General features: G+C 44.7%; 2 protein-coding genes and 1 long non-coding RNA gene across 12 annotated transcripts; all 3 read left to right on the top strand.

Moving 5' to 3' along the window:
- Positions 1-4,290: 4,290 nt before the first annotated feature.
- Positions 4,291-10,417, top strand: LOC118123544 (paralemmin-2). Of its 4 annotated transcripts, XM_035181002.2 has the most exons (6): positions 4,291-4,485; positions 4,769-4,832; positions 6,494-6,641; positions 7,655-7,673; positions 8,243-8,323; positions 8,812-10,417. In XM_035181002.2, exons 5-6 carry the CDS (start codon positions 8,278-8,280, stop codon positions 9,630-9,632), a joined length of 867 nt encoding a protein of 288 aa, XP_035036893.2. In that variant the 5' UTR covers positions 4,291-4,485; positions 4,769-4,832; positions 6,494-6,641; positions 7,655-7,673; positions 8,243-8,277; the 3' UTR covers positions 9,633-10,417. The 4 variants fall into 4 exon arrangements, with proteins under 4 accessions (XP_035036893.2, XP_035036894.2, XP_035036892.2 ...); XM_035181003.2 differs by lacking the exon at positions 7,655-7,673 and having other exon boundaries at positions 4,751-4,832; XM_035181001.2 differs by lacking the exon at positions 7,655-7,673.
- A 315-nt stretch (positions 10,418-10,732) lies between these two features.
- LOC118123542 lies at positions 10,733-16,888 on the top strand. Of its 6 annotated transcripts, none has more exons than XM_035180996.2 (5): positions 10,735-10,855; positions 11,577-11,731; positions 11,975-14,221; positions 16,097-16,182; positions 16,555-16,888. In XM_035180996.2, the coding sequence occupies exons 3-5, from the start codon at positions 12,034-12,036 to the stop codon at positions 16,657-16,659; spliced, it is 2,379 nt and encodes a 792-aa protein (XP_035036887.2). In that variant the 5' UTR covers positions 10,735-10,855; positions 11,577-11,731; positions 11,975-12,033; the 3' UTR covers positions 16,660-16,888. The 6 variants fall into 6 exon arrangements, with proteins under 6 accessions (XP_035036888.2, XP_035036887.2, XP_035036886.2 ...); XM_035180995.2 differs by having other exon boundaries at positions 10,758-10,855; positions 11,574-11,731; XM_035181000.2 differs by having other exon boundaries at positions 10,758-10,855; positions 11,574-11,731; positions 16,558-16,888.
- A 3,778-nt stretch (positions 16,889-20,666) lies between these two features.
- On the top strand, positions 20,667-22,276 carry LOC118123631. Of its 2 annotated transcripts, none has more exons than XR_004698610.2 (3): positions 20,667-20,944; positions 21,028-21,088; positions 21,472-22,276. It is a non-coding gene; the product is annotated as an uncharacterized LOC118123631 (long non-coding RNA). The 2 variants fall into 2 exon arrangements; XR_004698611.2 differs by having other exon boundaries at positions 21,549-22,276.
- The last annotated feature ends 4,525 nt before the right edge of the window (positions 22,277-26,801 follow it).

The following is a 26,801-nucleotide window of genomic DNA, read 5'->3' on the forward strand; positions in this document are numbered from 1 at the left end:
GGGGAGAGAAAGTTTGTCAAACCCATGGACCCCCTGTAAGAGGAGCTGCCACAGAGGACCACAACTATTCGAGTAGCATCACAGCTGTGCAACATGCAAACACAAAACCACATATGTTGAAGATAATGTATCGTTTCTCAAATAAATACTGTGGAAAAGTGCATTTTACATCGATATTTAAAGAACTATAAACATGTGAGTCCTCTACTTCAAGGGTTCAACTGTGTGTTGCTTCAGTTTCTGCACAAAAAACGCTCACAGCAAAAAGAACACGTGTCCCTTCTGAACCAGGTCTGAGAGATCAGGTCTCAAACGGATCCTGAATGTATCTTGGGTGTGTTCACACTGCATGAGCATAGAGCTCAGGACGGGTCAAAGTGGTTTCAGACAGAACTGGGATTTTAAACATCACAGCGGACCGGGACCAGCTGAGGAGGGGTGGGCATTGAACAGAGAGGAACCCCCCCCCCCCCTGAAGGAGCACATGACGTCATGATTAAACCAAAGTGACGAAGGAAAGAGACGACAAAAAGTAACACATAAAACAAACAGCTGTCACTCAAAGACCATGACAAGCTTCTAAACTTAATATTTCTCAGTCAAGTTGAGTTAAAAGTCTTAAAGTGTTTTTGCACCTGCTTGTGCTGCTCTAAAGATTATTTTATTTATTCACTCTTGAGAGGAACAGTTGTTATTTTTGTTATATAATCGTACTTTTGCTTTTAACATCGTGCTGTCGCTTCTGAGTCGTGCGTTTAAAGGAAGGAGACGTCAGAGGCACAGGTCAGAACAAACACTGGGTTCTCTGCCGGGCGTCATTTTAATTCCTGTTCAACTTTAATCTTGCTTTGTTTGGGAGAAGAAAACAAGTTCCTGAGGAGAAACCGACATGAAGCCATGAAAACGTTGTGTCAGCTCTCGATGTGAGTCGTGTGCACGATGCACAGAGACTTCCCGTTCTGCTCTTCTGACCGAGGGGAATCTCCTGGGCCATAACCCTCAGTGGAATTCAATCCCCATCTGTTTGTCTTCTTACACCTGAGACCTCTTCATCCTCGTGCTGTTGGTCGGTGTCCTGTCGGGCTGTTTAGATCACAAACTGTCTCATTGTGTCCAAACAAGGGAAACATTCATAATCTGAAATAACGTCCATCATATAAACCTGTTTCCTTGACGTCTGTGAAACACTGAACACGACCAATCAACCATCCCTGTCACCCATCATCTTCACACATACACCCACCACACACACAGTATCACAAGTGTTTTTGTGTTGTCACGTGCACATGTGTGTGCATGTATGAGCTGCTGCTGTGAGTAGATAACGTTCCCTGCAGGGTTGTCAGTGACCTCGTGTTTCTTTCACAAATCCAAACAGACTAAAAACCTCTCAGCAGCGCAGCTCCTCATTATCCCTCCTTCACGAGTCCCGTCTTCCACCTGTGGCCTCGTGTTGTCGCGTGTCACAGATCTAATTCGTCTTGATGTCGGTGTTTCCTGTGATCTCTGCTCGACTTTGTTCTTCGTACCTGATCACTTGTCTTCCAGTGACAAACCTTCTGTGGGCGAGATGATGAAGTAACTCGCTCCTGCTGCTTCTGTAACTGCAGCTCCGACTGTTCGTCTTCACTTTCACTCGTATGGAGGGTTTTCGCTCTGGATTCCAGGGCGTTGTCTTTCTGTCTCAGAGCAGTTTGAGGACTTATTGATTTCACATTCAGATTTTTTAAAAGCTCTCACTCAAAACCCTGGGCTGGCACGCAGATACACCTTAAGCTCAGATTTCCTGCGCCCCAGCTTCAGCTCTTCTCCTCACGCTGCTGAAATGTCTGCACTCGGGTTTCATGAAGCTGGGTATATTTGAGTGAGAGCATTAGAGAACATGAAATCAAAAGGTCCTGCTCTCAAACTGAAAGACCTGGAACAAACCCGATAACCATAATAAGCCTGATATCACTGTATTGTACTGGTTTTCCTGTTTCTCCAGTCAGTGACCTCTGCATGAGACTCATAACGTTACACTGGCCCCCGGTGCAGAGAGGTCAGAGTCATAACTGATCCATTATCATCTCCTCCTCACAGCTGAAGTTATCACGCAGCATCAGAAAGGAGCACAACGTTCTTACTCAACACTCCAGAGGTCCGTCACCTAATTTCCCCGACATGAAAAGCAGATCTGAAGTCAGCGCTCTCTCTCTGGGCGGCGCACCGACTCGTCAGGCAACCCTCTGGAGCCCCGGAGCAGAGATACTCCCTTATCTCTGCTGAGCCAACAAACAGTCATTAACGGTAAATTATTATACGTCTCAAAGGGGCTCTAAGCCTCCGCACTTCAAAGAGACGGGCCTCTGCAGCGACGGGCTTTGATGTGACGTCTGAAGCCCGTCACAGGATTACGAACCGAGGAGCATCACTTCATATGAAGCACATCTGAACCTCAGGGCAAAGAATAACAAGACGTCTGTTACACTTAAGGCTGAAATCGTTGTTTAAATTGATTTTACTTCCATTTACTTATGCAGGAATTTATGTTTGAGGACAATAAATGAATCCGTTTATTATCCAAACCGTTTATCCTCTGAGGGATGTGGAGGCAGCTGGAGCTTTGGGAATTACACAATAAACCCAGGACACCACAGAGTCCAGGGCCACGGGCTTTCAACAGGTGAAGCTCGGGTGCACTTTACAGCCTGGACGCTGGTGAGAGAGTTCAGAGTGCAGGTTGAACGTGTGAGGAATGTGAGCCGGAGCTAACTTCAGCTTCACACTCCCCCCCCCCCTCTGCCTGACTGAGCCTGTGTGAGGCCGATCTCTGTGAGGGGCTTAAACGTTTCATCAGAGAGTCGGAGTCTGAGCTGATCGATATCGACGTGGTTCCCCACCGTCTCTTTATCAGACCTCAGAGTGAGTCTGCTCCATCGATCCATGACTCTGTCCAACTGGCTGCACGTTAACATGGAGGAGACACCAGCTGAGGCCCTGACCCCGGTTTCCTTCATCACTGAATCAGATTTAATGAACTTTGCTCTCTTCTCTGTGGGGTTTGCAGAAGGTAATGTGGATGTTGCTTTCAAAGTTCGAAAAAACTGTTAAAATCACCTTAATTAGTGAGTGTCACCATGAACGCACACACACACACACACACACACACAGACCACCCGCTGTTACACACCAGTGCACAAACTGCGTGGGAGGCGTTCACTGAGAGCCCTTCTAATTGTTTAATGTGTTTTAACTTAACTTTTGTGTGATTTATATGTGTCTGTGCTGTTGTTCTTTATATGTGTGATTGTCATATGTAATTTATAACGTGTGTATTTTATGCCGTCTCCCTGCAGTGGAAATCACTTTATACTCCCAACTTGAAAAGTATTGTACCAACTGAATTATTAGTTATTTTTTTATAATAATTATTGATATTTATGTTTGCATGTTGCAGCTGAACTGCACAAGTGAATAATGTCATGTTACGATAGTGTAACTGTATAGTTGTAACAGTACATGAAATAAATGGCGTGATAATATCAACAGGTGAAAACCACACTGAGATAAAAAGCTGTTAAAACTGATATAGGTGTTTTTGCAGTGAGGCTGTGGAGTCTTCATCATTCATCGTGAATCGTACTCTTGGTTCCATCACAGCTAGAAAACTGGGATGTCTTCTTCAAAAATTGCTGCTGCAAAGATTTAATTTCTATTTCACGTGTTAGATCCAGAGCACGAAGCAAAGAGGATCCAACAAATGTCTGTCTGTACTTTTCCCCCTTTTTACCGTCCGTCTCAGTCCGCCTCAAACCAACTGGAACTTTCACCTCCTGTCAAAACAATCTTACCGCACCAACGGCGTCACTTCGGTGGAACACTCGGACTTGATCTGCCCGAGGTGAGCACGCAAAGAACATTCCCCAGTTTACTTTCTGGCCAGTAATCGCTGGCCTGTGAAATAAAAAAGGGTTGCAGGGCCCGAGTGGAGCCGTCCTGACCTCGTCCTCTAATGTACAAGATAAAGAAATAAATCAGCCCAAACACCAGTGACCCACTTCACCAGAGAGAGAGAGAGAGAGAGAGAGAGAGAGAGAGAGTGAAGGGCCGGAGTGGAGCTCGGCATGTTTACAGCATAGGTTACCAGCACTGATCCGGCGTCAGCATGCAGACAATGTGCTGCGTCACTGAACTATTTCTCTCGGCATCCCTGCTCCCTGCCAGCTGTATCAGCCGCTTTAATCTGTTGGTCACGTCCCCTAAAAATACTCCTCCCTCCCTCCCTCCCTCCCTCTCCCTCCCTCGCTTCTCTGCTTTCATACAGAAGACGTCCTTGTCCTCGGGGAACATGACTGCAGAGGGGTGTTACCAAAGAATTGTATTAAAAAGCGGGTGTAACCCACCATCACAAGTGCAGAACTCTCAGACCAGGGAAAGTGCAGCAGTTGCTTCAGTGTTTTTTTTTTTGGGGACTAAAATTAAAAGACATTTTGCTTTTGAGAGGTAAGACTCGTCAGAAAGTGATCGTGTGTAGTGATGAAGTTACAAGAAAGTTAGATAAGTTGTGTTTTCTGTGTGATCTGAAGCGAAGCCGTGACTTTGTTGATGGAGTTTGATGATTGTGACACTTTCTGCAGCTGCAGCAGGAAAGTGAGACTAAAGGAGTGAGCAGAGATTCACAGGCTGGGCCGGACTCAAACAGACTCAACAAACCCACAGTTTTATTAGTTTTTACCGAGTGTTCACGTATTTTATTTCAGTTTTAAAGGATCATTTTCACCTGCAGAGACTTCGACAGCAGGAAGAAGAGAAGAAGCTGAGGACGGTGAATGAAGACGACACAGAAACAGGTCAGGATCTGTCTCATTTAGTTAAAATCTCATTTATTATCTGAAAAGAGGTTTTGATTATCAGCCATAATATTTTAACCATCCGAGGCAGATTTACCACAAGTTACGAGACTGTGAAACAAAGTTATATTCTCCTGTAGAAGCCACAAGTTTTTCTATAAAACGTGTTTTATTCATGACGTCAAGGAGAAGTACTACACTACCCACAATCCTCAGGTGTAATAGCGACGCCTCTGATTGGTGGAGCTCCCGGTTACCATGGAGATGTTAACAACAACCACAGACATCATGTCAGCTACGATCGGACGGTTCAGCGTTACACTAAATATACGACAGAAAACAGGATTTTCTGACACGTCGATGGATGAAGGAATAAGAAATCTACTTCTGGAACCAGAGACGTTCTGAAAGTGTCGTTGAGCTCTTTTGTAAATGTGAAAAAGGGAAAGTTGGGATGTGACCTGATGGTTTTCATTGTTTACCTCCAGCTGCTTCATGTTAAAAATGTTGACCGCCGCTGTGTCCCACCCTCTCGTCACATCTTTGGCCGAGCTGCTCACGAGCTGACGTCAAGTGTTCACGGGTGGAGTCGCTCTGACATGAACAAGCTGTTCTCAGATCAGTTAACATGTCCTGAAACTTAAACATCCAGTCGTTAACGAGCTCAACCCGGCCTCCAGAAGGAAACACACTTAATCAAAACGTTCCTGGAGGAAGTGGTGATGACAGAGAAGAAGTAAAAAGCCCTTTTCTCCTCCTCACTTATGTATCCCATTAACGACCTCACTGTTCCCAGCAGGACACGCCCTTTTAAAGATGACCATAACAACCAGTACAGCCCATGTGGTCAGTAGCTCAGTGCTGCATCATGCAAACTGCAACAGCCTCGGAGAAGAAGAAACACATCTCTGCTTCCTCCGAGCTCCCACTGCCTCGGGGCATGTGTGTGTGTTTGTGCAGCAGCGACACTTTGCTGCAGTTAACTGAGTTTAGCCTGAAGATACATCAACGCCTCCGTCGTCGTCTTTTACTACTAAATGTGAGTTTTGGATCCCGAAGGAGATGAAGATATTATCAGTATCACATCTGTTTGGTTTTTTCCTCCCTGGCCCCACCCTCCGTATGAGGGGATGATAGACACCACAGATCTGAAGCTGCACATCGGGCAAGTTTATTATTATTATTTGAAACGAATGAAGGAGTGAGTAACTTGCATCTTTCCTGCAGCAATGGAAGTAAATGAAGCTTTGAGACTTGATGCAAACACTTCCCCGGCTTTTATTGAAAAGAGTAGAGTTGGTACAGACGATGCTTCTACACCTTCTGATGCTTTACCAGGACAATACTGTACTAATGGAAGTCGTACTGTCAAAAAATCATATGTAAGGCTCAGACACTGATTTCTGCACAATGCAAACATGCACAAATCTGCCGTGTAGCAGTGAGTGCATGTTTTTATCAGGGATACACGTCGATATCGAGCATGACAACATCAAACAGGAAGCAGCTATGTTGTGACGGATTATTGCCTCGAACACAAACAGACACACACACTCACACAGCGTCTCTCTACTCCTGGTCCACCGCTCTGAATCATTTATGATTTGAGCTGTAATTTGCATATTTGTATGTGTGTGTGTGTGTGTGTGTGTGTGTCACAGTGAACAAAACGAAAGTCAAAAGACGCCCGGGGACGAAGAGGAGGAAGAGGAGGCAGCTGATGCCAGAGAAGAGGAGCAAGCGACTGAGGAAGAAAACAAAGAGAGTGTGAACTGTGCAGCTGCAGCCGGAGCACAGAGCCACTATCAGGTGAGATAAGCAGATGTGACTGTGAGAACAGTGAGGAGACAAACACGCACACACATAGAAACACACACAGTGAACAGAAACGTCCGACTATAACTGTGTCTTCTCGCTTAATAAGGTTGGAAACATAAACAGCCTGAAATCAATTTGAGGCTGTGAAGCCCCCCCCACCACACACACACACACACACACACACACACAGAGCAAAACTCTCCTCCAGGGCTGAACTTTGAAAATAAATCAAACTAATCATGAATGAATATAGAAACAAAGGTCATGTGATGCAAACAGAATTCAGTTTGGCCTCCTGACTCCTCCCCCCCGGTGCTTTGGCAACCGTTAAATAAATGTTACTACAAACATTTAACATTTAACTTCCCCAAACAACTGGGATGAGTTGTGCACCTCAGATTATGTATCATGAATAAAAAATACAACAACTGAATAATTTCACTGCCTCAGTTTTCCCTGAATTTAATGACCTGATTGTTTTTGATGAATATTATCTGTGTTTTTTCAGTTTGATTTCTTCCACTCGAAAACAAACCCTGAATATATCGTTTTAAACTTTTAACCTTTTCTTTTACTTCTGTATAAACAATATTTTATGATTTTATTATTTATTTGTGTACTTTTATTCCCTATTTCATTCTTTTCTCACTTTGACAGCAGCAGTGGATTTTTCTCTGATCTTCTCTCATCTTAAATCAATCGAGCATCTTAGTACATGAACCATAGACTTTACATAGAAATACAGTCATATATACATATGAGCTTATTAATATGTGACCTTTAACCTCAACCAGAATGTTTCACTGTTATTTTTAATGTACCGTATTATATATATTTAGCTCAGTCCAACCCTTGGCAGCCGACAGCATGTCTGAAATGACTGCGCTCGCTGTGACACTCTGAGGATAAACTGTGAGGGAGGCTTGTGTTAGAAGTTAGAACTCGGTGCTGACGCAGTGTTCGACCATGAAGAGCATTGACACTTATCTGTTCTTTACCCACAGGCGGCCGCCGACACACGCGGTAAGAAGCCGCCATTAGTTCACCATCAGCTTCTGTCTCTTCTTTGTCTCCCTCATGACTGTGTCGTCCCAGAATCTATTATGTCTTGACAGATGATAATGAACCATAACTAAATCTCAGCCTGAAGAACAGTCAGTTAACTCGGGCTGACAGAATGGAGCCATGTCTGAGGAACAGCTCTACTTTGACTGTACCAAAAAAAAAAATCCTCTCGATTACACAACAGCGCCACGAGGGCAAAAGTTTACTCCAACTCTTCTGAGCCCATATTGACCTGCACCAGGTAAACAAAAGTCCAAAAGGAAGTCACAGTGGACGAGTGAGCGTCGCGGGGAACGTCTCGCTTTTCACTTTGGCGTTCGTGATATCAGGTTCGAGCAGCGTGGCCCGTGGGAGTCGAGCCTGAGATCACTTACACTCAGTGTTAACGAGCTTCTAACTGTGGAGTAAGACACTTCCTGTACCTGTTTCAAAGTAAAAGCACTGACGCTCAGACTCTGGTTCGTTGGGGTCTGAGATATTCTGAAGTCACTCATCTGTATTTACAGTCCTGTGCTTTTCCTCCTCAGCGAGTGAAGAGGTTGATGATTACGTCTCCATTCAAATGGCGAACAGGATGTTTCATGAAAGTGGCGACGATGGCCGATCAGGTGAGGCTCAGTGAGACTGTGACTTAACATCTAATATATCATGTTCACACCGACGCCTCCATCCGTCCCACCGCAGCAATTTATTATAATGTCCCAGAGTTTCATGATATTCACCAACGAACATGAAATATATACGATTTTCAGTTATGTCTCTTTTCTCTTCTCTTGCAAACAATGACCCGTTTGTTCTCTGTGGTTCTGTCCTCGTTCCGCCTTCAGGGTACGACTTAACGAAGCGACTGAGCCGAACCTCACTTATGTTTAACCCACTTTGTCATTTTGTACTCATTAGTTTTTTTGTGCCGTCTGTATTTGTGTCCCTATATTCTCACATTAGTGACACGAAGCTGTGTTTCTGTGACCCGGCGTGAACCTTTGTACCTTTCACCTTCACAAATGAATCCGTATTTATCTGTTATTTAGCCTTGAGGGTAGTTTTCCTCTCATACTTCATCTGAATTTGAGCTCTGCTGTTTGTTGTATTTCAGTCATGGGAATGTTGACGGTGCAGGTGGAGCGGGACCCGAAGACGGGGGCCACCGTCGTCAGATCTGTGGCTCCCACATCAGCCGGGGCCGGGAGGGTCCACACTGTGTTCGACGACGGCAGGAAGAGCATCCACACTGTGGGGGGGTCAGGAGGTCAACCCTCGACCGAAGAGCTCGGGCAGATCCTGAGCGTCATCGACGGGGTCGGGATGGAAGCGCTGCTGGACGAAGTCACAGTCGTTCCGATCATGACGGAGGTGAAGACTGGGAATGTCGAAGCCTCCGGGATCCCGAAGGAAAAGCTCCCGTCTCTGTCCACCCATCACGCCGCGTCTAAAGACAACAACGTGCAGTTAGACGGAAGCTACGACTTCGAGGACGCGCCGAGCGTAGAGGACAGCGGTAAAGGAGATGACATCCTGGCAGTTGGAGACGTGGGAATAGAGGACGTGGACGATCAGAGGTTGAAGGACGGCCCCGTGACTCTTTTGTTCCTGGGATACACGGACGCCACATCTGGCCAAGGTGACGACCAAGAGGGCGAAGAAGGGATGCTCACTGCGGAGCGAGTCATCATCACCGAGGACGGAGAGGAATACGTCCTAGAACCTGAAACTGCTGCTTCAACTCCGTCAGAGTCAAACGAGGCAGAAGAGCCGGAGGCGGAGAAGGAGTTTCTGGACGTTCACCTGGAAGGAGCTGGAGCTAAAGTCCAGAGAGAGGACGGGGACAAAGGGCTGCGTGAACCATCGTCCCCCAGCAAAGCAGAGATAGGAGACACATCCAAGCCCAAGACCTGCAAGTGCTGCTCCGTCATGTAAGAGAAAGACTCATTGGACTTGATCACATGTTTCAAACCACTGTGCCTCGTATCACACACCACTGCTGCTTCAATGATCATTTATCTGAGTGCACACCAGTATGAGCCCAACATGGTCCCAGTGGTTCTGTCCCTCAGCTCGGACCCCTTCACTTTGTCAAAGAACCAGAGCGTCGGGATGTTTAGAGACTTTTTAAGAGGCGTGATTAAAGATCCACTTCCACCCCCTGGTGGACAAAGTTGAGCATTTCAATATGCCCTCCTGCAGCTGTGAAGCTGCGTCTCACCTCAAGTGACCTTTTCTTTCTCTCTACATTGGGATTTTGTCAGATGCCTTAAGAGCCAGAAACTATTCCATATGTTTAAAGGTGCTTCCTCCAGGAATGGAAAAACCAAAGAGGACTGGGAGAGGAAGGAATCTGCAGTTTGTGGCATTAAGATGATTAATCATGGTCTAATTGAATTGAATTAATCAATCAATCAAATGTAATTGTATAGCCCATATTCACAAATCACAATTTGACTCATAGATCTTAACAAGGTGTGACATCATCTGTTTTTAACCCTCGACAAGAGAATTCATTCTTGATTAAAGAGAATCTGAAACATCTGAGGACAAGATGAGTCGTTTCTGAAGGTTTGATGTGACCTCATATTTCTACAATCTGGGTTATGTCCTATTTACTGACGTGTTTTATATGGTATCACTGTGACCTGGTATAAACCTGATTCATTACAGTGGTTGTTTACTGGAATATATGCTTATTAAAGATATATATAATTGTGCTGATGTATTGTGTGATTTCTTTAACACCTCACAGTTACTGCACTAATAATGAGTAACAACATGGGACTGATCTTCACTACTTCACTTTCTATAGCTTAGTGTGGAAATATTATAACTTTAAAAGGGTGATTCCTTTGTTTTTCAACCTGGGCCTTTTGGAATCTGTATTTTGGACATTGATAAACATGGGGCCCAGGTCCAAAAATACCAGAATCACCCTTTAAATTCTTCTATCGGCAGCTGAACGTGACATTAACGAGACATGTCACTACATTGTCTCTGTGGGTGATTTGAACTGAGGAGGATTTTGTTTGCTCACGTGACACAGAGGACAGGAAGTCCAGCTGCTAAGCAGATCAGCTGCATCATCAGCCGGATCGTTCATATTTCCACTGAGGTCATCACACACAGAAGATGTTCCGCAGATCTACGAGCAGGTGGGTCTCTTCTTCTTCCGTCAAACTTTTCTGCATGATGGGTTTGGACCTTTGCACTTGTTTACTTCCCGGTTACACTTCTCTCTCTCTGGCAGGTTTTAAGAATAGAGCTCCAATAGGAACAGGAACACAGACTCAGGAGCTCGTGTTATAGTCAAAATCAAATCGTATCAAAGTATTCGAATACTTTTTGAATAGTAAAATAATCCACAAGAACCTTCTACATGACAATAAGGAGTAAATGTTCCTTGGAAGGTGGAATAAACAGGTTAAGCTCGTTTAAGCCACTTTATTCTGTCTTGTTGCTCATAAGCTTGATATTAAATATGGTGGTGCTGATGTTGATAATCCCAAACTGCAGCGGCTGGCATTAAGCTCCTGAATGCAGGTGTAAATATAGACTCACACATGCAACCCAGATTAAGCAGAGGCGATATTTTCAATTAAGGAGGAGACGTGTTGGAAAAGGCTGCAGAGTGTCTCCGTGCTTTCTGTGACTCACTACACACAACACGTGTCTAGGTACAGTTGTTGATAGAAGGCTGATCAGTGATATAACCAGACGAGAACAGGATGTAACAACCAATAAAAACTGCTTCTGACAGGAAAACTCTGGAGATGACGAGTGTGTCTGGGTCCAACCGGGCAGGCGGATATTGAACCTGGTGCGTGTCCCAAAACAGACCGAGCAAAGCTGATTACTCTTTCCCTTTGTCAGCAGAATGACCGGTGCTCGGCCACAGCCGGGAGGAAAGTCACCAGAACAACCCGGGAGCTGAAGGCTCTGCTCAAGAGAAATACAAGAACTGGTGTCAAGTAAAAAGGCCGGGTTACAAAGTGGGAAAGCTGAATTACAGAAAGGAGCAGGATCAACTGGTCTGTGCTCATTCATTTTGAATTATGAATGTGCACAATATCAAAAGAAATTTCCTTTTACTTTATTCTGTCCATGTCGTCGAGGCTGCAGCGGCAGATATGACGGAATGTGGAATATCTATTTCATCATCTAAATAATTAAAATAATCTTCATGTAAAAGCTGGTTCAATTCTGCAAAAGCAGGTTTTTTTAATTAAACTATCAACCTCAGTAACATTTTCTTTTCATCTGAATCAAAACAGGGCAGAATTAAAGGGGATCACAGAGGAAACAGCTGATAGTGTCTCAGAAGCTCGTCCCCATGGACCCAGGTCTCGTCTCCAGAGACGACGGTCGTCCCTCCATCCCCGACACCGACGCCCAATCAGGGACGTCTGGTGAGAATCCCCAAGGTGAAACCAAAGCCCGTGCAGTGATCAAGAGGTACTACGGCGTGATGGATGATGAGGGCGCAGATGATGTCTTCATCCCACCACCTCCTCTTCCTCCCTCCTCCAGTGCTCTTCTGCTGCCAGCAGAGGGCAGCACAGGTGGAATGGTAAATAATTCCAGTGTGACCCATTCAACTGGGGCAACTGACGCCACAGAAGATAGAGCTAATCCCAGCGGCTTAGACTGGCATCATGGTGAGAGGCAGTCAATGGCAGCACAGACCAAGGTGGATGAGGTAATAGCCACAAAGACACAGACTTCTGAGGAGTGCATGGACGCCACATCACTGTCCAACATCGAGGTCCTCACGCCACCAACTGATGAAGACCAAACATCTAGTGAGGACACTGGCTGTCTGATGGAAACCTGCCATGAGACATCAGGGAAAGAATCAGATGAAGAAGCTGGGGATGTTGTGATGTGGGAGGAAACCGAGGAGGATATTTGCAGTCTTACGGAGACAGACTCAAAACCAGTGAAAGAAAATGTTGACTGTGACAGAGCGGAAACAGATGTACCAACGCTACCTGGTCTAATTGGGAAAGATGATGGTTCAGAGCCCAGTGGACCAAACACCAGTCAGCCACAGGTACCAGAGACTCCTGCTGAGGAAACCGACAGCGATGAAGAGCACGTTGACACCAGATCTTTGAGCTATAAACTGACGAAGAGTGCCTGGGTGAGGAGAGAGAGCGGCAGCAGCGAAACACAAGTGTCCCAACAGCCCACCTCCGAAGTCTCTGAAGGGACGACGACGACAAAGGGAGAGACGGGAGACGGCAGCAAGAGAATAGCAACAGATATCCAACAGGGAGAGAAACTGCTTCAACGTCTGCAGCTGGTGCAGCGACGGCAGGATGGACAGATGATGGAGGTGGCCCAAGAAACAAGAGGTAAGGAACCGGGGGAGTTTGAGACAGAGGTGGATCCAGGAGAAGTGAATCTGACGGATGGAACTGAGATGGAAGAGAAGAGAATTCACTCTGTTGTGGACGAGGGAGCAAAGGGGAATGTGACAGAGAAGGAAAAGAGCGAGAGTAAAAAAGAAAGAGTGTCTTTGTCCACAATGTCCGACGATGCAGAAGAGGCTGATGACTCCCATGATGATCAAAGTGACAGATGGGAGCCGGCAGATTTGTCTCCAATCGACCCTCATGAAAACCCCAATGTTTCATCCCAACACCGATTCTCAGCTGCTGAAACCTCCGTGGAGAAACAGATCCAGGAGGAAAACCAGGCCAAGCAGAACCTGCAGAGATCTGGAGCTGTGTTCAATCTCACAGATAATCCAGATGTGCTGGAGATTCCCTTTAAGACCAATATCTTGCTTGAGCCACTCCCCTCCCAGGTGGACCAGCGCAGCGATTGGCAGTTCTCTGAGCACAAGATGCAGAAGGAGATAAGTCAGGAGATCCAGAGAGAACTGGTGCTGGTCAACCAGGGGAAGATCCCAGGAGGGTACAGCAAAGAAGAGATCCGCAAGTTAGAGGAGACCAAGCTGCTGTTTGAGGCTTTCCAGCAGGAGAACCCCGAGGGTCCAACTAGACTCCGGAAACATCCCACCACACTAATAAGAGGTGATGCTAATCCCTCTGTGCTGGAGCGCACGTGTAGTCTAGAGAGGTTTTCCCTGGAAAGGTCCCTCAGGCTTCACGAATCTGAAACCTCTGAGAAGATAGAGAAAAGTCCTGAATACCTGAGATCCAAAAGCCCAACTGGGGGTTCACGAGACAAAACACGCTTGTCCCCTTACGCAAAACAAGACAAGCATCTACGCCTGTGCAGAAGCATGGACTCCATTAGCTCGGATGTTTCCACGTCCGCTGCTGAGGCGAGGAGCAAAACCAGGGAGGGACGAGAATCTCCGATCCTCCAGCGAAACCCCTTCTTCAAGTTGCGTCCAGCCCTGGCTCTGCAGCCGGAGGTGGAGAAGGACATCCGACAGGCCCGAGAGAGAGAGGAGGAGCTTCGCAGACAGAGGTGCACTCTGTACGGAGAGGACAGGTCGAGCAGCCAGGACGAGGAGAAGTCAGGAGTCACAAAGACGCTTGTAGCAGGTGAGTGTGAAGGGGACATGTCCACCCTGCACATCAGGGATGGAGGACATGTAGCTCAGCCCTGAGGTTCATGTCCTCCATCATACTTCCACTCTCCAACATTTCAAAAGGTAAATATTATACATTTAAAGGTACGACTATCAAAGAAGTGATGATTAAACTAGTCGTACACACAATGCTGTGTTGGTCATGTTACTTGATTATGAACCAAGGAGGTTAATTTGTTTAACTTCAACACTTCGCAAACAACTACTTCAGTAAAAACTTGATTTGATCGTGTGATAAACGTTACTAAACTTTTGAAGACAAACTAATTAAGAGTTTAAAGAAGTCATCAGGTTGAAAAGATGCGTCACGTCAGCCCCAGTACGTGTCATCGCAGTCTCACTTAGATCTTTATCCAGAGCACATCTCAGCCTTCTGACACTCGGCCTCAGCACTTTAATGAATGCCTCTCCACATTAGCCTCACACCGCGTTATCCACGCAGTCTTATCGACAACTTAGTGTCAACTCTGTCCCTGATGGTTAAGGGCACGTCGCTCTCCTGTGAGTCAGCACATGCCGGTGGGCTAAGTGCCAGCGTGAGGGCTGCTGTGTGCGCTCCAGCTCGAACCAGGGGCCGGTTGTCGTCCTGCAGAAAAGACCAAGGACGGGAAACGGTGGCTGCGTCTCATTGAAATGCGTCGTCTGCTGCGGCTGCCTCTGAACCCTGCAGCAGAGCTTTAGGACCTGAGTCAACCGAGCACTCAGCCGGGCAGCTTGTCATTATGTGGCACCGTGTTCGTGTTGTGACTGGCTCGATAACCATGTGTGTGTGTCGACTCGAGGTGAAGAGGAGGAAGTTGCATGCGACAGCGAAGCAAAGCGTCCGGGCTAAACCACAGGAAATGACACATCCTCCAGGATGAAGTGTTCAGTGTTGTCCCGACCGTCCACGACACTGAACGTGTGGCACCAATACACGGTGGTGACTCCACACGCGACATCCAGTGACTTTTAACACGGAAAATATCACAACGATGACGTCAATTGTACCGTGAATAAATATTGAATGTTCCCTACTGACGTGTGAAATGAGAAATGACAAACAACACAGTACAATAAAGATCACAGATGCCAACAAGGTTTTTCTCCTCGAGCCGTTATGGCTGTTTACACCAGGGTGTTCATAGTGTGGCACAGAACCGGTGTCAGGAGCCAACTAAGATATTTGCCAATTTGGTTATTCAGGGCTTTTCCTCTCCTGCACATCTTCAGTGAGTCACACAGGAGAAGTTCTAACAGGGTTAATAGTGTTAAAGATTCTATATGAACCCAAACTAAGAACTTTTACTGAACAAGAACCTTTGGTGTTCAAACCTAAAGAAACTGTAACTGAAAACTCAATCTGATAATTATGATACAAAGAGGGAAATTATTTCCTCATTTTCCTTTTGCTCAATTTGATAGGATTATGTTTAATAAGAGCCTGATAGCAGATGTTTAAATGACCAGTCGCTGTGAAGAGATTATTAAACAACGCATTGGAATTTGCACTGACGGTGAAAAACAAGAGTAAATAGCAGAATAGCTGCAGTATCATTATCTCAGAAGATGATTTTTGGCTGAGCTATGCAAAACTTTCCTGGAGCTACTTTATCAAAAGAAGGTCGACACAGTGGATGCACTTTTTTTAAAACCCCCACAAAATAATATACTGTGAAACACGACTGGACTTGGGAGTAAGGTTGAAGTTACTGGGGGAATTGAGCCAGAAACATTAAAGCAAAAAATGAGGTTTGGTCTAATTATGTGTGAGAAATGATAAATTATTTAAAATCTTGTGTTTTTTTTATTCATATCATCCGTCTCACTGCTACTTCCTGTCCTGCAGACGTCAGGAAACAGTCCAGGGGGAAACTGGAGCGCGTCTGGCCACCGCCCTCCAGGAAAGACCAGCAGAAATCGGAGCAGTCGCAGGTGATGTGTCAACTGCAAATGTGTTTTGTGCACAGAACTGGTCGGATCCCAGCGTGTTCGCATGTGTGTTGATATTCTGACCAGTTCAGGGTCACGGAAACGTTTCTGTCTGCATCTTCACCGGATCCAGAATAAGGTTTCAGCTTCAAATTGAGTTTTTTATTTCTTGCTGTAATTCCGCAGCTTTCTAAACCAGATCAACAGACTTGAATTAATCTGAAATACGTGGATTAGTACAGTTCTGAAATTGATCTTGTGAGTTCTTTACATTCTATGCAGTTTCTATTTAATTCAAATTCAGAGAGACACAAGAACAAGGAGCTGATCTGCGTCTTCATCTTCTAAAGCCTGCTCCTTCCTCTAATCCCACAGCAGGAGCCAAAGGTTCAGCGAGCCGGAGGTCAGAAGGCTCCTCTGTGGCAGCGCTGGGAGTCCGGCCAGATCAACGGGGAACAGCCGTCACAGGAAAACACCTGAACCTGGACGTCCTGTTGCTGCAACACTTCACATATCTACCACGCTAGAGCTGCACCTACAGGAAGAGGAATCAATAGAACCAACAATCTTACAGTAGTTACAGCGAACAAATAAAAAGTCTGGCTCTTTTATCTCTGCTTTGTATCTTGTGTCAAATCTGCTTTTTTTTAATATCTTATAGCACTGTTTTATTCAGCAGTTAAAAATAAAGACAATCTTCAGTCATAAATTGTCTCTTTTATTCTCTGTGAATTGAGTTTTACTGTGATCATTTCAATATACAGTTTCAACCTCGAGATTAAAAGTGCTCTGATGGGAATTCTCGCAAAGGTCACACACTCGTGAAGTCTGTCTTTCATTACCACTCAGAGTATAGGTACAAAATATAAATTTAATTGATACTTCATATAGGAAATACATTTTTTTTAGATTTTGTTCTTATAAAACCTACCAATAAATATTAATTCATATTTAAAACCATGCATCCATCCAGTGTGAATTGGATTTTGTATTATCTACCAGCAGAGGTCAGTATAGCCTCAGAGACCAAGAGGGAATATTCCACTGTGTGTCCTTCAAGACCTGATGATGGGAATTAAATTGTTTGTTCAAAGTTTGAAAGCACTGCCGATCATTATTACTATTATTATTGTTATTAATGTAAATTATTCAAAACCCAGATCCTTAAACCTAAACCTGTAACATAAGATCAGATCATCATTGAAACATCCTGCAAAAAACATTGTTTATTGAATATTGAAAACATCTTAAGCTTGTTTTATGTGGAAGGTTCTGTGTCGACTTCTCCACCTCCAATAAATAATGTTATTAACTACTAGAGGTTCTGTTTGGTTCCATTTCGATGCTCCACATGTCAGTGAAGGGAGGTAAATGTTGGAATGGACCACACATCCCACTGTTCATCTCAAACTGTGACTCATGAGGAAACAGAACTGGGACACCTTTGAACTGTCAAGTGCTTTGTTCTCACACCGGCTCATTGGAACATGCTCTGGAGGTTTGACTACAGGGCGCTGGCAGGAGAAACTCCAGAGCAGGTCTGGAGCTTCTCACTCGGACATTTGGTTTCTCACGTACAGCTCCTCTGGAGAACTTCAGGAGACAATCCAGAGCTCTGAAAGCAGCTTAATACGAATGTTCATGAATGTCGCTATCAAACAAACACACAAAAACTATATAAGAAAGTGCAGCAGTTATGTAGCAGCTGTAATCTGTTGCTTCACATAATTAGAGCCAATAACTACATGAACAAATCCATTTACACCAGGGTGGAGAAAAGCTTTCTTTAAAAGCTCGTCTGCGTCATTTCCTGCAGTAACATGGGGGTGGGGGGGGTAATATCTATCTGTGCGTCCTTCATGACGATTCACATGTTCAGAACACGAACAAAACAGAAAACACCAACAACACCTCAATGACACGAGTCTCCCGGAGCTGCTATCTTTTCTCTAAGTGCACTCGAATGACGAGGAGCTTGTTTATGAGGAGCAGAGCAGCCGTGGGACAGACTTTCACAAAGACGACGCGAGGTAGAGACCAATCTGTCCAGGAAACGAAGCTCGAGGCTGCGTGATGTTCCCACATTTCCTGGAAACCAAGTTCATCTCCATGGTTTCACTTTACACAGTCTCTGGGTTTCACTCAGTCTTCAGCTGTGACAAGGTTCCACAGCTGAAGAGGAACTGGGGCCAAACACAAGAAGACACTGTCTGTGATATGACTGAATCCCATCCTGCCCTGAGTTCATCCAACACCATGACAGAGCTCTGTGAGGGGGTGCTGAGGAGAGAGTGTGACGGCTCTGACGTCATCACTTCTTCAGGGCGGGGGTGGGGGGGGGGATGCTGCTGGAGTCGGTTCTGCACCAGCGGCAACAACCTGAACCCAACGGAGCGATGCTGGATGACTCATTCCTCCCACCCACACCACTTCCTGTCGTCAGGACTCGTCATCAAGGAACTCGTCTTCCTCGCCTCTAAACGAATCCCTTCCACATAATCCACAGAGAAGGGAAGTCACACGTCGACGTGTTGGACAGAAGACAAGTGAAGTTACAGCAGAGATCTGGGGACAGACTGAGCAGGAAGTTGTTGACTCACATGAAAACAAACTGAGATTGAGAAGAGATGTAACAGCTTGTAAAAAGATCAAATAGTAGATCAAAGTAATGGATCAATTTTAATAGATCAAAGTTATGGATCAATGCTTGTAATAGATCAAAGTTATGGATCAATGATTGTAATAGATCAAAGTTATGGATCAATGCTTGTAATAGATCAAAGTAATGGATCGTGTTACATCTTTAGATCAAAGTAATGGATAATGAGAATCTTTTCTTTTAAATATCACGTTGACATGTTCTTATGTTACTTAAAATCTGTTCTTTTATATGAATTACATTTGAACATTGTTTATATTTTTATCTATTTTGTATGTAAAGCACTTTGAGCTGCATTTCTTGTATGAAAGGTGCTACACAAATAAAGTTTATTATCATTACTATTAACTGTGTAGAACAGTTTGCTCTTGTTTATTAAGTCTGTAACAATAAATCTGATTCTGATAGAAGATCTTTCAGCTTTTTACTTACTGAATATTAAATAATGACATGAAGAGACGGAGGATTTAATGAAGAGTGAGTTCAAAATGATATAAAAACAACATTTGCTAGATGACGGGTGCAGCTGACGGAGACGTTACTCCAGTTCATCGAACGGATGAGTTGCATCATCTAAAGAAATCCCCCCCCCCCGATGTGTGTTTATATAAAGTCTCATCTTCTCATTCCACAGAGGACGTGTTGTGGCTGTTGTGTGGAATGAATGAATAGACAGTGAGAGCATGAGGTAAGAGCAGAGTGGACACACCCTGGTAAGTTCAACCATTGTCCTCAACAAACCCTTCTTTCCCCTTTCCACTCCCTCCTCCTCCTCCGCCTGTTTCTGCACAATGAAAACTCACTTGTCTCGTTCCATGATGCCACATTACGACACAGTCACATAAATCAGTCACGTCCTTTTGTCTCAGGTTTTCTATTTTCACTCTTTCTGTGGAGCACAAGGATTTTCTTATTCTGATGGCGTCAAACCACCAGTATGTTAGAGAAGAGCCTCCGATAAACAATAACAAAAAAGAAAAATGTGCAGCAGAAAACATCCCCCGTAATAAAAGGAAACTTTGCTCCAGGGAAACCAAACCTTTGACCTTTGTGACCTGCCGTGGATCAAGGGTCAAATCATCACCAGTTGGACATTTTAAATGTTTAACAACTGACTCCGACATTTGTGTTCTCAACATTCATCCCCTCAGGAAAATGCCTGGACTTTCAGTGCTCGTCTGAAAGGAGCTTTATTTATAATAGTCATAAATAACTCTTTGTCTACAGCAATAATAATCAGCTCTTTGCCGGCTCGTCGTCGGCTTCAGGAGAACCGAGGCGCCACCAGATTGAACGTGCACATGTTGTTTACATCATCACTACGACAGAGAAAGATTTATGGAACGGGTTTGACCCTCTGTTGCTGCTAATGAACAGTAACAACATCGGGTGACAGTGAGAAACAAGCCGAGAGAATCATCCGTCAGATTCAGAGATTTGATGAATATGAACCCTGGCTCCGTCAGAAATGGAAAAATCAGAGGGAAGAATACAGTAACTCTCTCTTCTGATGATCAATCTGGGTGGAAGTCAGAGTTAAAGCCTGAAGCAGCTTGAAAACACATTATTTATATAATCCTGCATGGAAATATCAAACTGTTTGTGAGTTTTCAGGTCGCCGGTTGAGCAGGGTGATCTCAGGTCTCAGGGACGTCAGCGGTCACACTGGGATAAATCCTTCTTCCAAATTAGATCCTAATCTTCCACATTTCTCTTCCATCTCTGGGCCGCTGGGCCGGGCCCGTGGCTCCGAGCCTCCGGGTAGCCTCTGAGTTAAGCCCTTTCAGCCAAATATTCAAAAGCCCTTTTTGCACGGTTTCCCTCTCACGGCCGCTGCTGAGCTGCCTCCCGTTCTATTTCTGGATTTAAAGGAGTGACAGTATTCTCACTCGACTCATAAGAAAATCCCTTCAGTCCAACGTGTGGAGCCGACTGGGATCAGGATGCAGTCATTACATTAAAGTGAAGATCACATCCTGGGTGGATGTGAAACGGAAAGAGAGATAAAAGTCGTACGAGGACGACGACAACAACAACAACTTCACTGAGTTACTGCCCATAACTGAAAGATTACAGATTCAAACTGTGACAAGACATTAGTCAGAGGTTTGTTATTTAATGGAACAGAATTTAATTACCTGAACCGATGGAGATCATGTTTTCATGTGTTTGTTTGTTGGACTTCACAGAAACAACTGAAGGACTTTCCACTGAACTGGGACACGAGTCAGGGAAGAACTTTAACATTCGGTGCGTATCTGCTAAAACTGAGAAGTTTGGAAACGCTGCCGAACTCGTATTTAGTTTGAAAACTCCCGACGGGCAGAAACAGAGAAGTTTGGAAACGATGCGACTCTCACGACCTCCTGCTGACTTGATTTTCAGCTGTTGCTCATGAATAAAGTGTAATTAGTTTACATCCCTAATGCCAAGTGTGAAATAATGCTTCTCATAGTTTTGGAAGTACTGCAACAAATATTAAAACACGAAGAAATACAAAAGGAAAACCGGAGTGTCCCATGTGACATGTAGGTGGCGCTCTGAGGGATTACACACTAAAGCCTGCCCAGTGTAGGAGATGTAACAATGCTGATTGTCTACTCACAATATATAATCTGTGTGACGGGGTTTAGAGCGGTTGGACCACGCTGTGTGTACGAGGGAGGAGAGATTATCGACTCCACCACATCTGCTTGTGTTCCTGCTGCAGAATACAAGCAGTGTCGTCGCAGGAGAGGAGCGAGGAGTCGTCATGGCGGTGAACAACAACAACACAGCCGGTGCTGCCGGTGCTGCCAGGGCTGCCCCGGCTGAACCTGAGCGGCCAGGACACTGTGCCACTGTCACGCTGCGGGAACAAGGGGGAAACTGGGGCATCTATATCTGCACCACCCTGTGATTATGAAAAGATTACGCAACCGCACAGCATGCTTTACATAACCAGCCTTACATAACATCCCTGCACTCCTTCTGTTTACACCCTTTGTTCCCAAATTGAAGCATTTAATTCCCCCCCCCGCCGCCCATGACATCTGCCTGGAACCCAATCAACTGTGTGATGTGGCTCCGACACTTCATCTCGACCCCATGCTGTGTTTTACATCCTCAGAGTCACTGGGAGCTCACTTTATTATTATTTAACTCACACTGTGACGCGGATGTAAATCTGAGCGTGAACGAGGTGGATGGTGTTTTTACACATGTAACTTATTATGGGATGTGCCCCGAGTTATTAGAAGTGACAGGATATTCACAGTATATATATTCATATAAGTGTTCCCTATAATTCTTGGCTTTAATTGATTGGATTTGTAAAGTTTGACTTGCTTCAGTGGACTTTATTATCAAGGAGGAGAAGAGGATCAGAAACTGAAACGGTTTATTACAGGATACCTTTCTGATTTATTCTTATCTTTTAAGATAATATTGAAACAAATGAATAAACAATAAAATATGTATATATGTACAATATATGCACTGTGTGAATGTCAATAAACTGTACTGTTAAACACTGAGTGGTCATCAAGACATCAAGACCTTAAATATGTATATACACACACACACATCTATGTATGACTGTGTGTAGCTATTGCTAATATACTCATGTCCATAAGCTTTAGTCATATTATCACATTTAAATCTCTACTTTAATAAGTTCTATACGAGTTGGGGGATAAATGTGGTCATAAAGCATCGTTCTTCATTCTGTGGCTGAAACAACTGTTGATTTACCAACAGATATTTATTCAAAAATAAAGAGCAGCTTGAATTTTTAGTATTTTGTCTCTTTTTTTTATTAATACAGTTCATTATAAATATGTATGGAGGATATGTTTTGTCAGGCGACAAAATAAAATATCTTAAAATATTTCTAACACTGAGAAGGATCTTGCTTTTTGTTTCCTTATTCATAAAATGTAATATTTGAAGAACAACAGCGAGGTCATCGGGCTGCTCTGAATTCTGGGTAAACAGGAGAAAACAAAACAAGCCTCTCATCATTATGTCACAGGAAGTGTCTCGACCCTGCTGCTGCTGATGTTGACGGATGAAAACCTCCAGTTACTTTATTTCTGCTCCATTATAATCAGATTTCTTAAATTGTGCCTGTTTCCGCTGTTTGCTTGTTGCATATTTTCCTGTTATTCTGATGAATCCTTCCACAGTCTCCAGGGACACGTCCTCTGCAATATACGTAATCTGATTTATGAGCATTTCATAAGCCACCCCCCCCCACCACCACCACCACCGCCGCCGCCTCGCGCCCCCCCTCCCTCCCTCAGAAGCGGTTGCTCTGGAAACGGCGTGACGTGTTTTTCGCAGCCCAGGAATAGAAGCGTGAGGAGGGAAGCGGGTCTGAGGCTCCTGGCTGCTGCTTCCCAGTCGGTCGGAGGGGCTCTGTGAATGCTTCCCTCCTGTGATGTGGGTCGGAGGTCGCTGCTCCGGCTCCTCTGAGGCAGACGGCGAAGGGTCCGTGTTGTGAAAGCATCACCGGGCGGCCGGAGGCTGAGGCGGCGAGCTGAGGGACGACCGAAATGTTCTGTGGTGCAGAGCGACAACAAATGATCAATAAACACACACAGACACACACAGACACAGACACACACACTCTGCTTGTTATGAAACAACCTGCCCCCCCCTCTCCTCCCTTCCAGGTCAAACAAACTGAGTCATAGCCTATTTATAGATCCCGCAATACATCTCTCATGTGTACGAGCCCTGGATGGAGGCTGTGATGCAGCTGTGATGATTCAGAACATGAGCACAGCTTCTCTTTTTAACTGCAGTTTTCTTAGTCATCAGACAAACAAAGAATATTTACCCTGGAAGCTCATTCTCCTTGTTTTAGGTCTGGATGTGAAAACATAGAACAGAGAACAGAACGAGTTTGTTTACTTCAGTTACATGAAAAGATCGACTCCACCAGGAATAATCACTTTATATCTTTTATTGTGTTGTCACCTCAGGACACAGCTGCTGTTAATGTTAGATTAAATAAGATTCATTTCTACTGTGCATAACAAGAGCTCCCAAATCTGTTTGTTACCCTTATTAGTATTATTATTATAATATCACATAATTGTACCAGACTCATTTATACATCCTACCATGCACACACACTAACACACACGACCCACAACACACACTGACACACACACACGACCCTTCTGTTGTGCATATTGTCTATTTCCCTGTCAATTATTTACTTATGTAATTTTATTTTATGGATCTTTTAGTTTTTTGTTTGCCAACTCATCTTCTACACCCGACCCTTGTCTATTTCGTTATTGCTCAAAACGAGTAGTGCAAGTATCTAAAGCAGCAGAAAGTATTTGTAGAAAGAGACAGAACTGAGACCAAAGAGGAAGGAGGGCAAACTGCTGACGTGGTGTCAGGAAAAAAGTTATGAAAAATTGATTATGAAACTCCATAATCAAGCGATATCTAATATTACTGTGCTCCTCTGATCTTTGTTAGATAACGTTACACGGCAGGTGAAACCAGGCCAAAGCCGGCGTGTAGCTCGATGCTGCAAACTGTGTCACTGCCGAGGGATTTTCTTCTAATCCGTAGTAAAGTAAATGGGACAAATGCTTATTTAAGAGCACATCATACTGCAATTAGCAGGGGGAACAGAGGAGGAGAGGATGAGTAAATGAAACACAGAAGCTGGAGAGAGGATCCCAGGCTCTTCAAACAGGTGGCGCTCAGCTGATGGCCACGGGCGTGACCTCCTTCCGGCGGCGTCCAACTGTGTCAGCGGGTTGACGGCCACCTCCCGTCCCTGCCCTCCTCTCTGCAGACTCCCCCCCGACCCCCCCCGCGCCCCGCCCCTGAGCTCTGCTTCAGTGTATTTTAAGCTCCTGCAGGGATCTTTACGTAACGCTCCTCTTCCCGTCAACTCGGGCTAACACCTTCCCACTTATCTGTCCGACTCCCCGCGCCTCCTCCTGTGAGGCCGGTCAGCTGGTGTGAAGTGATGTCGGCAGTCTGGTCTGTGCCAGCGACTTGGCAGGAACAGGGCCCAGATATTTATATCCATCCTGCTGCAGATAGAATCCTCCAGAGAGAACATGAATTATGAAGAAAGGCAGGAAGCAGAGATGATCCCTGTGAAATCCCTGTTTAAAGCTGCATCCACACGTCACAGGTGGAGATTAACGGTGAATTCATAATGAGACGGGATTTAGTCATTACTCTAAACTATGAGCATTCACACATATATTGTAAAACTTTGAGAGGAAAACCAACATCAGATATTGTCGGTGCCTTTGCTGATATTTAAAGTTGCATGTTTCTCTCTTTGTCCTGAATTTGACTCTGAACTCTTCATCTTTTATCATCGTCCTGTAAACACTTCCTCATATTTTCATTCACGTGTTTCCCGCTTTCAACGTGACTGGATCTCACGTTCATGTTTGTGAGCTCCCCCCCGAGACCCGAGATGTTTTTCCACCATTCCACATATTTCTGGTCTCCGCAGGTCAAAGCTTGGAGGTGAATCCTTAAGAGCCTCGGAGAGAATGTGAGGAATTCAGCTCGAACCGGTTGAACTCATGTGCTTCCTTTCAACTTTGTTGTTTTCCTCCCAAGTCACTTGACTGCAACTCGTCCTCAGTGACATGCGGACACTCGTGTGTGGGAGCAGATGGGAAATGCACATGCGACGATACGTGTATATACAAACTGAAGAATGTCGAAAACCCACAGTCTACGTACGTCTCATCACTTTAAATCAGACAAAACACCGAAGGAGCCCGAGGCTGAAGCACTTTCTCAAGTCGATGTGTAACACGCTCCTGTTTCAAAAGCTGAACCGTCAGCCAGATGTATGTTGTAACTCACTTCCTGTTGCATAAAGCAAACTGACTACTGCGATTGTGAAACTGTCTCAATTCAACGCCCAGAAACAACAATCAGCTAATTTAAATCCTCTAATCTTTCATTTTTTCAGATTTACGGAGAAGTAAGTGATCGTTAAAATGAAAAGTGGCTCCCATGAATAAATCTCCCTATAATAAAACCTTCCCTTATCGATGTAGGAGCGAAGGGTTGAGCAATAAAAATCTATAGTTATTCAACTTTTAGCAACAGCAGTATAACAAAGTTCCATATTTATCTTTTATCGTCCAAAACAGTGAAAACACAATTGATCTGTTTATCAAATGTTTGTCGAAAAGACGAGTTTAAAACCACCACAGAGCAAAGATCAGTGTTTAAACTTCAAACATATAATAATATGAGGAACTCTAATTGATTCTAATAAATAGTAAAAAACGTGACAGTTTGAAAAGCTATTGAAACGCTGAGGAACAATAAAGGGAAGTGTTTGACATTTGGGGAAATGCACGCACACACACACACACACACACACACACACACACAGACACACACACAGTCTCTCTGAGATTTAGATGAGAAGACGAACGATAACACTACAGCCAGCAGACAGGTAGCTTAGCTTAGCATAAAGACTGCAAACAGGTGTAAAGGGCTAGCCCCGACTCTGTCCAAAACAGTAATAATTCTTGCGAGTGAAATGAATCCGGTTATGGTGTGTTGCTGTGTCAGAGGAGGTGGGAGGCAGATTGTGAAACCTTCAGGGTTACGGACCCAAGCAGCCTGAGAATGGTGTCAGACGTGTCGTATAACTTCCCCCGTTGTAAACAAGTGTGTTTGTGCGGCGGCAGAGAAACAAGAAAAACACACGCAAATAGAAAAAAACACACGTGTAAATTTAGAAAAACATCTTCATGAATTTGACGACACACACGTGCAGAAAGAAAGTCACAACATTTGTGGCGTTGCTGAAGTCTGATACTCGTCAGTGGAGATGGAACTTCACAGGCAGCAGGTTCCCTCACTTATTCCAAATGTTTAAATACTGAACATATTGTGTGTCCAAATTCAACACTACACTTCCTTGGGGCCTTAACAACACACAAGAGACGCGGTAAACCGA

This window comes from Hippoglossus stenolepis, chromosome 16 (assembly GCF_022539355.2).
Source record: "Hippoglossus stenolepis isolate QCI-W04-F060 chromosome 16, HSTE1.2, whole genome shotgun sequence".
Taxonomy (NCBI): domain Eukaryota; kingdom Metazoa; phylum Chordata; class Actinopteri; order Pleuronectiformes; family Pleuronectidae; genus Hippoglossus; species Hippoglossus stenolepis.

Bases quoted from the DNA above. Each gene is read 5' to 3' on its own strand.
- LOC118123542 (XM_035180997.2), top strand. From the start codon at position 12,034: ATGGACCCAGGTCTCGTCTCCAGAGACGACGGTCGTCCCTCCATCCCC. The intron at 14,222-16,096 runs GTGAGTGTGAAG...CCTGTCCTGCAG, and splicing joins CACAAAGACGCTTGTAGCAG to ACGTCAGGAAACAGTCCAGG. The intron at 16,183-16,554 runs GTGATGTGTCAA...CTAATCCCACAG, and splicing joins AGAAATCGGAGCAGTCGCAG to CAGGAGCCAAAGGTTCAGCG.
- LOC118123544 (XM_035181003.2), top strand. From the start codon at position 8,278: ATGGCGAACAGGATGTTTCATGAAAGTGGCGACGATGGCCGATCAG. The intron at 8,324-8,811 runs GTGAGGCTCAGT...GTTGTATTTCAG, and splicing joins TGGCGACGATGGCCGATCAG to TCATGGGAATGTTGACGGTG.